The following is a 15,240-nucleotide window of genomic DNA, read 5'->3' on the forward strand; positions in this document are numbered from 1 at the left end:
TGGAGTACCCTCTTTCTTCGACGGCCAGGTACCCATCAAAACTCTGACCCCCAGCTTGTCTCTCTCCTCGGCTGCGAGGATCCAATGAAGAACTCTGGGTTTATTTTCATTTGTGTGTGTGTCTGCGTGTGGGCCCGTCTTTTAGGAGAACTGAATGTGTTTTTGGAACATTGTACATATTTCTTTCATATCCATGTTAAGTCTTGCCTTTGTGTTTTACTGTAAATAAAACTTGTTGGAAATGTCCCCAGTTCATTTCCGTCCTTTCTTGAATTGGTCCAGCATGGTTCGGATCTGAATTGAAGCGGGGTTTCATCCCCGATAATCTGTTCATTCCAGCCGGCACGGCTTTGGCAGTTTCCGCTCTGCTGCATCCGAACCGGAGTTGGTGGTCGGATGTTGGAATTCTACCGCAGTCGGTAGACTGACCCGGTTCGAGCAAGAGGTGCGGAGGGCGTGGCTTCCCCGGTCGTCGAAATCGCGCAGTTAATTCGGTAAATTGGTTGAAGAGAAACAGACCCTACGCTACGCGGTTGAAATATTGGCGTCCACGGTCGGTTCAGTGACCTGCCAGCTCACAGAATTTTCCGGAGCGACGGCCTACAATTCCGGGGAGTCTGGTGGGAGATTGCGGAACCTCCCCCACCTTGCGGTCGTTCTCGCCACTGACCCCCAACTACACACACACACACACACACACACACACACACACACACACACACACACACACACACACACACACACACACACACACACACACACACACACACACACACACACACACTGTACAAAACATAAGGAACATCTGCTCTTTCTGTGAAATACTTATTAGGTGATTCAAGTGAAAGCTATGATCCCATATTTATTGCACCTGTTCAATCCATTTGGATTGGTGTAGATGAGGGGAGGAGACAGGTTAAAGAAGGATTTTTAAGCCTTGTTTCATGGACTGTGTTAGTGTGCTGGAGGGTGAATGGGAAAGACAAAATATTTAAGTGCCTTTGAATAGGGTACGGTAGTCAGTGCCAGGTGCACCGGTTTGAGCGTGTCAAGTACCGCAACGCTGCTGGGTTTTTCATGCTGAATATTTTCCCATGTGTATCAAGGATGGTCCACTACCCAAAGGACATCCAGCCAATAGCAGGCCAGTGGTCGAAAAGGGTTCATTGATGAAAGAGGCCAAAGGAGGCTGACACTGTGCGGAGAAACAGACGGGCAACAGTTAGTCAACTGACAGTCCAGTACAACATTGATGCCTGAAGGCCCATAAAATAATGCTCAACTCGTCGTACATTGACACAAATGGGGTCTGGCAGCCGACAATCGTGCAGAGTTCCACTTCATTCAGCAAAAAACAAGAACCTGCGGTTGCAGTGGGCTAAGGAATGAAAACGCTAACACTGGAGAGGATTTGAAAAACATTGCCTGATCTGATGAATTTTGGTTCCTGCAATTTCACGCTGATGGGAGGACTAGGGTCTGGAGAAAACCACATGAGTACATGCATCCATCATGCCATGTGTCAACATTGCAGGCTGGTGGTGTGATGGTGTGGGGTGTGTTTTCATGACACACATTGAACCCTTGATAAAAATTGAGCAACGTTTGAATACCACCAGATATCTGAACGTCATTGCCAAATAGGTGCATCCCTTCATGACAGCAATGCATCAATCTGCAAATGGATTTCTTCAGCAGTATAATGCCCTATGCCATAATGCTATGATTGTCTGAGAATGGTTCTACAAACATGACAATGAATTCAGCTTTCTGCAGTGGCTTGCCTGCCCAGTCACCAGATATCAATCCAATTGAGCATGTGGGATGACATGGAACGAGCTATTCGGAGTAGAGATCCACAACCAGCCAACTTGACATAACTGTGGGAAGCATTGGAGTCAACATGGGCCAACATTCCTGTGCAACACTTTTGCCATCTTGTAGTGTCTCCATATCCTGATGAATTGAGGCTGTTCTGAGGGCAAAAGGGGGTGCAACTCAATATTAGGAAGGTGTTCCTAATGTTTTGTACACTGTGTGTGTGTGTATACATATATGTATGTATGTATGTATATATATATATATATATATATATATATATATATATATATATATATATATATATATATATATATATATATATATATATATATATATATATATATATATATATATATATATAGTTATGTTTGTGGGGTAGGAGGAGGAATTTCAAAGCAAAGGTAGAATTTTATAGAGTAGTTTGGTCCGTGGACAAGCAGGAGATATCTCAATGTAATTTAAGTGGGAAAGACTGTCAGCTTAAGTTATGTGTCACTGCACGAGGGGTGGTGCTGTGTTAATTTGATAGATTTTAAGGCTAATTGCTCCCATTATGTGATTGCCCCCTGTGGCCTTTGCCTACAATTTTGCATTTACAAAGCTGGATATAAAAAGGAACGATGCTTTAACAACAACCACTGGCAGGCCACGCCCCGAGGCTTGGGATTGGTTGATGTGACGTGAGGGGAAGTGGAGACGATCAGAGAAGAGATCGTTTGGTGAGGGATGCGGTGGAGACAAAAAGGCTCTCGCTCACTGGTTTCTCCCATCAACACGCCAAAGGAAGGCTGCACAATTCTCGTGTTCGTGCTGTGTGAATTTGCCTGCGTGTTGGAGCAAGACGATAGCTGTTGTTTGTTCGGCTGAGTTGTGAAGTGTACATTTATGAGAGAGATAAGAACAGGAGCGCACCTCTCAACGAACTCTGTGTTATCCCATTGTGTGTTCGAGGATGAAGGTGGGCAGTCATTGTGAGCGGACCTGGTATAAGAGAGAAGCGGGTCAGCACATTTGATCGTGAGAAAAAACTGAATGAAGGTTTGTGGGCCCTTAACAAAGGAGGACCACCCACGTGAATTACCATGAACTGTACATTTCCCGCCCAAAGAGCGGATCGGCGCCATTTTGGGTGCGGTTTCTCATGCAGTGACTACGCGGTTTAGACGATGCCAGGCTCATGAAGGATCATCTCTGGACACCCAGCTAAATGCCAGAATAAAGGAAGGGAATTTCTTTTATTTTATCTTTTCCCTTGTCTGTATTTAAGTCCATGTGGAGACATCTTGAAATTAGCTTGAGTTTACCTCACATTTTTATTATTATGCTTTGATATATTTCCATTATAAACAATCGATTTCTGTTCATTAAACCCGATTTATTAAAGTTGATTGTGTCTGTCTATTTGTCGTGGGTTTGAATGAAAACCCTCATGCTTCCATCTGTTACGCGTCCTTGCCGCCCTCCATCCTGCACACGTGGTAATCTCCAAGGTAGAACCGTTCGGCTATCCGACCAGGTCAGTCTTAACCGCCGTGGACATGACAGAAAATACAAAACAGTTTTTTTTGGTCTATCATGACAGCAAATGCAGCATGGAAAGCAGCCACCTTAAACGGTACACAGACGAACACCTGTAAATACAGCAGAGTTCCGTTAGGATGAACAGGATCGTTCTATTGACCATACAATTTAACCAATATTCGATTCAATGGTATTTTATTATTTTTACATGACAAAGTATACCGGTCTTAGATAACTACTGGCATCCAAGATCTGTCGCTTCGCTGACAGGAACACCCATCTTTGCTGCAATGGCTAATCTATGGGTCAAGAATAAAAAAGAGGATTTCTGGGAGAGATCCTGCCCTCCGTGTGGGGATAATAACCAGTGTTGCAAGTTGGTGTTTGCAGTTTGCCACTTGTACCCATGTACAGTATATTGTATACCCATACACAAACCAACCTTTTTTTTGTGTGTGTGTCACCAACCTTTCCTGAGTTTCCTGAATCCACCGTCGTTGGTTTCATTGAAATCCGTTCATCTATTCTCATGTTACAACAAGACAAACAGACAGACATGGCTCCTTTTATAATGTAGATGGTAAATACTCTTTAAAGGAAGCAAGTGGAAACACACAAGGATGTATAAAAATTGTATGCAAAATCTACATTTTGCTGCTGAGCCCAGGATCCACTCTATAAAGAGGTTCACTTGAAAACAAAAGGTTAACTTGAACAGTTAAACAATTTTTTATGCCACCACAGCAGAAGACAGGAGGTATTATGTTTCAAGGTTGTCTGTCTCGCGTTTCGTCCATCTGTCAGTAATCGGTTTTCATGTTATCACTACAACTTGTGAACCACTGAAGGGATTTCAACCAAACCTGACACACCTGTCATAAAAATATGGATTTATTACAAAGGAATTTGGTTTCCAAAGATCAAAGGTCACATATCCATTGAATGAAAATGACTTAGAGCACAACTCCAGTTCAATGCATCCGATGTCTCTTCTCTATTTCTCTTCTCTTCTATCTCTCTTGTGACCTTTAACTTTACCTGTGAACTTTTATTAAGATCAAATGTAAGTGGCTTTCCATATAATGTGGGCAGAGGCATGTCCATGACGCATTTGATTCCAAATCTATTTTCTAGTTTTATTTACAGCACACAAATAGTAACAATAATAAAATAAAAATAAACCAATGTCACCCGCAGGGTGACCCGTATCTTGCCAAAAGGTGACCACGTGTGATTTCTTTAAGGTCACACTGAGGTGAACAGAGCTGCTATCCACCAGGAGCGACTCCTTGAGGAATATCTGCCTATGAGAGATTCCGATGAGAATCGTTCTACAGAGTAACCATGAAAAATATGCTTTTGCCTCATAACGTCACCAAATGACATCATAATGTCTCAAGCTTGACATATCTAGAAAGCACTCATTGAGGTGTTCAATTTAAGGTACTACACGATATGGTTCCTAAAACTTGAAAATTTGACCTTGGGGTCAAATATGTTTGACCTTAGGCGCTAACCATGAAGGTCAAGGCCAATCGCCACCAAAAAATAATCAACTGAGCGCCAGACCATGAACTATATACCCATGAAGTTTGAAGACGATCCGATCAAAATTACTCAAAAAATAAGGGTTTCGTCGACTCCCCTGATTTGCGACAAAGTGACCTTGACCTTTAACCTTGACCTTCAAAATTTTGTGCACTGAAAGGGACCTCTATAGGCCTCTGATATGCGAAGTTACAAAAATTTCCAATGAAACTGTGCTCTGCAGAATTTTTTTATACGTGATTACAGACAAACAAACAAACAAAACAAAAAAAAAAACAACAAAAAAAAACAAACAAGCTAACTAACATATCTTGCAAAAACTTCGTTTTGGCAAGATAAAAAGTACAACAGTCAACACTCGACTCACCCTTTCATCATCACGAACAGGTGAGGTGTGGCGCAGAGGCAAACAGGACGGAGCTGTGGCTTCTCGAAGGTATGCCTCAACATCAGCCTCAGACACACAACCAAACCTCCACAGAAGGGCTGCTGATTTACATGACACTGTAAAAAAACAAGGAAGGAGACAAAGATCAACTGCTTTAATGGAGTCCTTTTGTACAAACTGTTTACAATGCACCGACTGGCAAAAGTGGATAGTTGAGATGATAGTCAAAGAAGGTGGCATCACAAGGCCCGCTGGGGGATAAATGGCAGCCCCCCTCTCCTCCCGCCTTTCCTGATCAAATCCAAAGAGAATAGTTACAAATTATTACTGGCAGTTAATACTTTCCCTTGCTAAATGCAAAAGATTAAGCACCAACTTACTGAAATGAAGCAAAAGTGGATGCCACCGAAAAACTCCAAAATTGACGTGTGGAGAAAAAGCGCCAATTTTGGTGGTAGCAGGTATTAAAAATCTTTCTTATGATATGGAGTATATGTTGTGATCAATAAAATTTCTTTTAAAAATGACAAAAATTAAAAAGTGTATTTCCAAGACTGTGTAGCAGCACAATGCCAACTCCAAGGTGGGCCGAGAAAGGTACTCCCGCCCTTTCTCGGCCGAGAGTACCCTTCTCCGTGCCCGCTGGTGACAATAATGTTCTGAAAGGGAAATAGCACATACAGCTTATATATTTTTATATTGAATCTGATGAAACCTAAAATAATTAAATTAAGTGAGGACTTTCGTAAAAGGACTGAAAGATGGTGTAGATGGGTGACCAGTTGCACGGTGAGCATGAGGTTTCACGTAAAGGCAAGCCGACTGTCAGAGTGCTCACATTTTTCATCCTCCTGGTCTGGAGTAAGAATGTCTGGAATATCAGCCTGATAACGAGGGCCCACCAAAACCTACAAGACGAGAGGAAAAAAAATGCTTGCAGTTTGAATCTGGGAATTCATGAAAAAGTGGTGGGTAGATTATTAGCACTGCTTTATCTTCAGGAGTATGAGCATTGGAGATCGAGCAGACCAGTTCTGGTATTACCTTCTTCCGTCCACGAGGAAGCCAACTCTCATCGTCTGAGTCACTGAGACTGTCATTCCATCCTCCTAAAATGAATAATAACAATAATATTAAATATCTTTAGAGAAAATAGTAGAGGGTGAGGATTCACAGCTATGATACAAAATGAAAATGAAGAGAAGACTGTGCAGGCAGAGACAGATAAATGCCCAGCCCAGGACTCACGAGTGTGGGAAGGCGACATTATCCGAGAGCAACGAGGTGAGCCGAGGATGGATGGCGTACTCCGTTGAGAAAAGTGCCGTACCCCATCATTCTGTCAAGACAATGAACACAAAGACTGATACCACACTCAACAGGAAGCCAAAAGCCAATCGTTCGATTTTGATTGATACTTTACAATATATGAATAGCTTAACATGTAATGAATGCGGTCTCTGAGCCATTGAACTTTCTGAACTTGTAGCATTGTTAGATTCCTTTGTAAGCAAGGTGAAGGCTCGTGGAAGAGCCAGTACGTACATTGAATGATTCAGGACGTAATCGAACAGAAGGAACAGCAGAAAGACTGGGGAAACACACCAACAGTCATGCCGAGGGACAAAAAATAGGGAGAACAATGAGGGGTAGGGTAAGATGCATGGGGTGGACAAGATGGATACAGAAGCAAACTCTCAAGAAGAACAATCTGGAAATTTGGGAAGAGGCTCTTGGGCTTGGGGCAGGGAGGTGTAGTTCACTGGGATAGAAAATATGGTTTTGGATTGTGGATGATCTGAGATGGTGGTGAACGGCTGTCTTGAATATCTGGAGGGAAGAATACACATTTAAGAAAGTGTGGAAGTTGGTTCCACAGGTGGGAAAAAGAGCAACGGATGAGTGGAGATGAGCAGCGATTCTGGATTTTGGGAGTTTCACCAGAAGGGAGTTGATGGTGTACCATATGTGCTCTGCAGAAACATAAGGGGATAAAGCACGGAATGAGCAAAGGGCACAAGACCAAAATGGAGGTGGTAGAAGACAGAGACCATTGGTGTGTCTGCAATGTGAAAGTGACAGGCCAATAGACTCAGCTTCATCATGGGATATTTCAGTGATCTTGAAAGCCTTGGTTTCCATGACGTCAAACTGAACAAGGCATTGGGTAGAGGTGCCAGCCCAGAAGGGAGAACAGTACTCATTCAAGCTGTTGATGTAGGCCTTGCATGTGGATAAGAGTTCAAAAGGACTTATCATGACAGAGGATGTCCAGTCGGTGACCAGTTTTGGAACTTACAAATGTGGTTTGCCCAAAAAATATCATGGCTGATCATGAGACCCAATTGTTTGACTGACTGATCTCTGAGAGGATTTTAAAGAAAGTATATGGGAGGGTTCTGCCAGACAGTACTGTTGGAAAGACAGTGAGAGTGCGAGATTTGTCAGGATTAAAATACACATTCCAAGTGTTTGACCAGTTTGTGATTCTATCAAGGTCTGAAGAAAGGGATCCGAAGGATGAGGATGTCACGTAAAATGGTGGAGTCGTCAACAAAAAGATAAAGTGGATATTCCAGAGTCAGAAAGATCGTTGATGAAAATCAGGAAGAGGAGTGGGTCAGCATTGCCTCAGAGCACTCCAGTCTTGAGAGGGAGAGGAGATGAGAAGATTCCATTGAGTACCACACGTTGGTTACATGTGTGGACGTCAGTAAGTCAAGTATGGAGTTGGTCTTGGATTGCAAAGGCAGAGAGTTTGGAGAGCAAGGCAGGATGCCAGATTGTATCGAAAGCTTGATATATGTCTATAGAGAAAGCCCTGATCTCATGTCTGACATTGAGGGACTCCATCCATTGTTGGGAAAGTAGAAGCAGTTTGGCCAGGGTAGTGACCCAGTCCCATTCAAAATTGATGATCAGAGATCAGGCTGTTAGAGAAAAGCAAGGATTTTATATCAACTGTAATGGATGCCATGACCTTGATGATTAATGATTGGATGTAAGCTTATAAGTCTAGAGTTAAGGGGATCCGTTTTTTCACCCTGTTTATTGTAATGCAGTGATGTTGGCATACTTCCAAGCAGAGTAAATATGACCTAGGGCAAATGATAGGGTGAACAGACCAGAAAGTGAATGTGACACAGCAACAGAGCAGGTTTTTTGGACATGTGAGATGATGCCATCTAGTCCAGTTGCAGAATCAGAGTCGAGGGTTGCCAGAATCTTCTCCACCATCTCAGGATACAGAGCCCATGAGCATTTGGTTGCGACTGAGTAGGTTGCTTACAGAGAGCGAGTGAGGGGTTCATGGGGGAACAAGATTTGGAAACAAACACAGAATTGAGGTATTCGGCCTTCTCATGAGTGGAGTCGGCTGTTGTGCCACTTGAAGTGAGAGAAGGGATTATGGGGGAGCATTCTCCAGAGGGAGACTGAACAAGGCATCACCAGGTTCCAAAGGCAGGAGACAAGTTTGAAAGTTACATCTGGAAGATGGACAGATGTTGTTTTCTCGTTCTCCTGAGAGTGGACACACTTGTTGTGGGCTTTATGGAATGATCTGAGATTGCCTTCAGTCGGGTTTGCATTCGAGGAAGAGAAGGCAAGTTGTTTAAAAGCATCTGCCTCACTGCAAGATTCAGTGTTGCATGTGCAGGAAGAAGGGGAGCATAACTGAAGACAAGATGGGACTTATCTGTGCATATGAGAGAGCAGATTTCTATGGAAGAATTTCTAGACCGAGTTAATATCAGGAGTGGTAGAAACTAGTCTTGAAGTGAGATGGCTACTTGCAGTCCCTACTAGTTGGATATGAAACAGACAGTTGTATTTACTGTACGATTTAATTTAAGAATTCAACCTTACACCATGTTAGCCTACAAGAATCCTCTTATTGTGTGTGCTTTTGCTTTCAATAACATTTTTTAACAGTACAGTGTACACACAATGACAGTTTCACAATAGTCCCACTATGTAATGCCATATCAGTGATTAATTCGAAACAGAGAGAAAAAACAAAGCTGACAAAAAGTAAAATAATATAATACGACTATGACCATACATGCACACTTCCCTTTGAGACATCTATCCTGGTTTTGAATCTCAGTACAGCTATAAACTGTCTTCCTGGCGTTTTACATGCATGGTGAGGAATCAATGTTTGTGCCTGTCCCTTAGATGGATGGGAAGCAGGGTGTTCTGTTTACTCACATTAATTGGTGAATGTTACATATCTCAAGATAACCTTTGCAAAGAATAGGCGAGCTTTAGCTGAAACCTTGACCAAACCCCAAAGTCCTGCACACTCATTCAGGTATCCTATGTCGGAGTGGCAACCTGTCCCAGATTGTAACCCCAGTTCTGCAGAAGCAGCACTCTGCATCGAGTGAGCATGGTGCACAAGAATAAGACTAACCACGATTACTACTAACTTCTTTGATGGCACCAAGTATTCAGACATTCTTGTAGGTTTGACCAGCGAAAGTTTCTGGCTCAAGTCTTTCAGGAATTGGCTGGCCCGACCTGGTGTTTGACTGCGATAAATTGCCGCCTCTTTGCAAAAAACCTCACCATTAATAAAGGCCTCCATTAATAAATGGGATCTTTAAGGCCTTACCAATGCTGACAGATTAACATCCTTCTGATGGGATGGCGCACCCATTGATGCATCGCTCTGTATGAGAAACACAATGATGACAGCTTGTAGATTGTTCAATTCAAACCCAGGCTTGACATCTCAAAGTCGAGTGTGTATACCAATAAGTTATCCTACCAGCCCTGCACATGTTATTAAATACCATTAAATCGTTTTTATATCAAAGCTCTTTTATGCAGTGAAAATTAAACCTGATATGGCAAGTGTCTTGAGAGATATTCCTTTTTAAAGCGTCACTTAGAAGAAAACGCGATTTGTACATTTGATCAGTTATTAAAATAAAAGACAAGTGTGATAGTGTTCCAATTTTGAAACAATGAAAAAAAGGGTCAATGTACAGTAAATACATAACAGCATAAAAATCGTGTTTAATCTCTGTGCAAGTCACTCTAGCCTTTGCTATAAGTATTTTGAAATGAGTGTCCTACTTTTTAAATGTACAGTACACAGAGGACTACTGAATTTAAAGATTAATAAAATTTTACATTGGCAGAACTTGAGAAAAGTATTTACATTGGTGAAACTAACAGCTGAGTCGGTGTCCCAGTCCCAGTCTCCAACAGGCATTTCAGACTCATAACCGTAGAAATTCATCAGCTCATCAAATGGAATGTCATTCTAAGAGAATTTGGGAATGAAGAAAAATCATCATTATAATCATGAACATCAGCATCATGTAACATGTACACATACAGTTTTGCCAAAATAGTTTCTTTCGCCAGGGTTGCAACCCGGGACAAGTCACCACTCCGACAGGATAATCAAATGAAGGTGCAGTAATTGTTGATTTGGCCAGGGTACCGATGATAGCTCACCTACTCTTTGCAAAACAATGGTGTGGGATCTTTAATATCTACTAACTAAAGAGTTCATAGAACACGATACCCCAAGCAGCTTTCAAGTATAATACAGTCCTTCAATTTTAATAAAATTCATTTAAAGATTGATTTTAAAGACCCTTAAAAAAAATCCATAAATTTAGCATGACTGAAGCAGTCTTATGTACAGTACATCACTTTTCTACCCTTATTAACCCCCACCTCAATCCCTCCTTCCAAATTTCCAGTTTTCCCTCCTGAGAGGTTCCTTCTGTATCCATCTTGTCCACTCTTATGCATCCTCATGCATCCTCCACTGCCCCTCATTCATCCACACACTCTTTGTTTCTCTAAGTCTGTCTCCATCTTGCCCTTCAACTCTGCTGTTTGTGCACCCCTCCCCCCACTCAACTGTACCCTTTGTCGTGTTGTATCCTGATATGTTTAGTGTATTAGTACTAGCTCTTCGACCAGCCTCAACTATGTATACAAAAAAAAAAAAATCACCCTTATACACTGTAATAAGATGACGACGAGTCAGTTTAGGTGATGGGGGTCTTATTAATCACCATCGAACGCAGCATCAATAGGCATCTTCTTCACCCCAACCCCCTCACATGCCACACCCTCTCATGCTATTTATCGATACAGATCGTGGTTATTTTAAGTATAATTAAGGCGATTTGTGTTCTAGTGTTTAACTATTTAATTCAATTTAAATAAATTAATTCTAGGTTTTACCGCCATTTTACCCAGCATCTATTACATAACCCAATCTAACATGTTACATTAGTTATTCGTCCTGTTGTTTGTGTCCTTTATAACATCCTGAAGAAAAAGTAAGTTTCCTGTTTGGAAAGATTTTCTATTTTTTTGACTGAAAGGCAGGCAGACAGAGTGAAAACATTATCTCACACCTCTATGAGCGTGCACAATCGGGACAAATTCAAAGCCAAAGTATTGTAAAATGGAAAACTTGTCTTCTGATTCATGTTCTGATTTGTGTTCAAAACATCACATCGGATTTAAATAATTTGTTCCTCAATCGTAAACTGATAAGACAGAAGGATGGATGGACATAAACCGATTGCTTAACCCCACTTTTCGCTTTATGTGCACGGGGCAATTACTACCGGCAGACAGGACACCCAGTTTAACGTCCATCTGAGGGACAGCACACACATTGATGTGCCTTATCCTGCCTGCAAAACACCGGATTGACAGTTTTGAGCTGGACTGAGATTCAAACTCGAGCCCAACTGATATATTGGCCGATATTCGGCTTTTTAAAAAACATCGGTATCAGCATTAGTTATTCAGCATCGGTATCAGTATATATGCCATCGATGTGCCCTGATGTTTTACACCAGGCTATTGGGTGCATATCAGGCCGTTTATACCAGCTCCCCACCCCCCCCCCCTTTCAATTTGAAATCAGATTACTGCTTCGATTCCAAGCTTATTCGTTTTATTTTCATTATTTTATGAGTTTCACGAGCTTTGCAAGTTTATGGGTCTTACTGTTGGTTGGTTTTTGGAATTGCTTAGTGAGACACTCATCGTTTTTTTGTTGTTTGGCATACTGTTCTGCAAATGTTAGACCTATTTTATTCCATTCTATTTTTTGCATTGTTTGGTTATCTCAAAGAAATATATATCTTCCAAATAAAAGGACCAATGAATCACTTTTTTGAGCAAATACTCCCCCATTAATCTCAAATTTGTACCCAGAAGAATTAAAAAAAAAAAAACATTCTTTTTCAAAAGTTTATTTTCTTAAGTTTCCAGGGTCTCCCAGATCTGACACCTGCAAAGGTGTAAAGTTTTTTGATAAAGTTTTGGGTATATCTTCAAAATAAAAGGATCAGTGAATCCTTTTTTGGAGCAAATACTCCTCCATGAGCCTCAACTTTGAAGAGAAAAGTTCACAGTGAGAGGGTGTTCAGCACAGTTTGGAACATTTCCGACGATAAAAGAGGAGCTGCTCCCTCAGTGGTGAAAATGCAGAGAATTTGTGTTTTCTTCACTACAATCTGCCACTGCTTGAGTGGCAATGAGAACTGAACTCTCATGTCTGAGCACTGCCAGATTCCACTAAAATAGCTGAAGTTCAATTTCAAGTATTTTTTACTTTTTTTTTTTTAATGTTGAATCCATGAAAAAGTTATTGATGTGTGTATTTTTATATATTTGTTTGCTCGTTCACAGTATAATTTAAGTTAAATGTTCTCAAATATTGAAAGTTCAACAAAAGAGAAAATTTTCAAATTTATTTGAAAAATTCTGTATTTTTTGACAAAATAACAGTCAATAATCAGTAATCTGTGGACTGGGACTCTCCAAAATCGGTATCGGCATCAGACCCAAAAGCTGGCATTGGTTGGGCTCCAATTCAAACCTAAGCTAGACAGCTCAGAGGAAAGTGTGCATACCCTCTTTGCCAAGAGTAAGCAACGTACGGCGTGTGTGCGTGCATGAGTGGCATGCAAGATGATTTTGAATGGCACGAACAATAAAAGTCAAATTAACGGGGAAGAAACTAAGTTGACTGCTCTGTCACTCTCCAAAATAAAAAACAAGAGCTTCCATTGGGTAGCATAATTTAGAATAAGTTATGCTACCCAATGGAAGCTGTGATAGAGAAAGAAAAAAAATTCAATTCGTTTATTTACTGCATTACTTTTAGTGGGGCCAGCCAATCTTGATTCACAGGAAATCTCGCGAGAAGTGCCACGGATCATGACACTAATGTTTCTAACTGACATCACCATATATCTAAATTAATCCAACCTTCATCTGCAGTGTGCAGGCCAAACTGTTATGGGTCTTTTTGAAACATTGAAGACATTTCTTGCGAACCTACTAATTTTTTCTCAGGACATTGACACTTCAACTTTCTTCCATTTCCAACATTTTAAAGAACTATTGACACACCACACTGTCAGTGTTGCCAAGATTGGAATTGTACATGCAAGAACAGAATTTTCTGTCAGATTTCAAGATTTCCAACATTTTGGCCTGATGTTTTCTTTTCTAATTAAACCAAACAACTTTGATTCTAGCAACATGGATTTGAGTGTTTTAGTAGATGGGTGTTGGGAATTTTGAAATGCAGCATTGAGTTACGATGCTCAGACTTATTGGCCTAAAAGTTTAGGGATCTGTGGTGCACACTTGAGGCTACAGAGAGGGATCACAGGGTCTCTATCCTGACCCGTTGGAAGTCCTTGCCTGTGATTGACTGTTTGAAGGAAGTGTCATTTTCCCTTACGGGAGCCGTCAAGGGGGTCATGTTATTCTATTTATGCCTATTTTACTCCAAGGGGTCCCAGGATTTCATTACACACCCCAAAAATGGTTGCGATCGGTTCAGCCGTTTTTGCGGTACCTGGGAACAGACAGACGGACAGACAGTGAATTATAGTAAAGATGATTCTCAGCATTTCGATATACATACCTCTGTGAACAGATATTTTCATAAAGTCATGAAAACTCAGCAAAGGAAATCAAGAGCAAGGATCATACTAAATGATAAGATCTGACTTTTAATTTATTTATGAATGAAGCTGCAAAAATGTAAGTAGGAGTATTATTGGTGTTATAAATGTATCAATGGCAAGCAGATCCATAAATAAGAGTGAATAGTTTAACTCTCGGCAGGCCACTTCTAAAAGGTTGCTGACCCCTGCTCTCTGCTATCCCATCGGGCCAAACCGAGAAGGAAATCGAGTAACCAGAAATGAAAAATAAAATAAACCAATGTCACCCACAGGGTGACCTGTATCTTGCCACGTGTGATGCCACATTTCAATGATGTCATGGCGAATCTGCAAATGCCGAATCTGAGGTGACCACGTGTGACTTCTTTAAGGTCACAATGAGGTGAACAGAGCTGCTATCCACCAGGAGCGACTCCTTGAGGAATATCTGCCTACGAGAGATTCCGATGAGAATCGTTCTACAGAGTAACCATGAAAAATATGCGTTTGCCTCATAACGTCACCAAATGACGTCATGTCTCAAGCTTGACATATCTAGAAAGCACTCAGAGGTGTTCATTTTGAGGTACTACACGATATGGTTCCTAAAACCTGAAAATTTGGCCTTGGGGTCAAATATGTTTGACCTTAGGCGCTAACCATGAAGGTCAAGGCCAATCGCCACCAAAAATTAATCAGCTGAGCGCCAGACAATGAACGGTATTCCCATGAAGTTTGAAGACGATCCGGTCAAAATTACTCAAAAAATAAGGGTTTCGTCGACACCCCTGATTTGCGACAAAGTGACCTTGACCTTTGACCTTCAAAATTTTATGCGCTGAAAGGGACCTCTATAGGCCTCTGACATGCGAAGTTACAAAAATTTCCAATGATAACTGTGCTCTGCAGAGTGATTTATACGTGATTACAGACAAAAAAAAAAACAAACAAAAAAACATATGAAGGTCAAGGCCAATCGCCACCAAAAATTAATCAGCTGAGCGCCAG

General features: G+C 41.3%; 1 protein-coding gene across 9 annotated transcripts in view; it reads right to left on the bottom strand.

Annotated features, from left to right (window-relative positions):
- Nucleotides 1-15,240, bottom strand: part of LOC147025128 (mesoderm induction early response protein 1-like) — a 212,033-nt gene that overhangs the window by 90,856 nt on the left and 105,937 nt on the right. For 5 of the 9 annotated variants that reach the window (XM_085885786.1, XM_085885791.1, XM_085885787.1 and 2 more), the window contains 5 exons: nt 10,449-10,553; nt 6,527-6,617; nt 6,323-6,387; nt 6,117-6,186; nt 5,258-5,394 (listed from right to left, as the gene is read on the bottom strand). In XM_085885786.1, the coding sequence (XP_085741912.1) occupies nt 5,258-5,394; nt 6,117-6,186; nt 6,323-6,387; nt 6,527-6,617; nt 10,449-10,553 (468 nt within the window). The remainder of the gene's footprint in view (nt 1-5,257; nt 5,395-6,116; nt 6,187-6,322; nt 6,388-6,526; nt 6,618-10,448; nt 10,554-15,240) is intronic. The other 4 variants (XM_085885788.1, XM_085885795.1, XM_085885794.1 and 1 more) reach the window with 2 other exon arrangements.

The sequence above is a fragment of the Eptatretus burgeri genome, chromosome 6, assembly GCF_056783735.1.
Source record: "Eptatretus burgeri isolate ZD-2024b chromosome 6, Ebu_testis_v1, whole genome shotgun sequence".
Taxonomy (NCBI): Eukaryota; Metazoa; Chordata; class Myxini; order Myxiniformes; family Myxinidae; genus Eptatretus; species Eptatretus burgeri.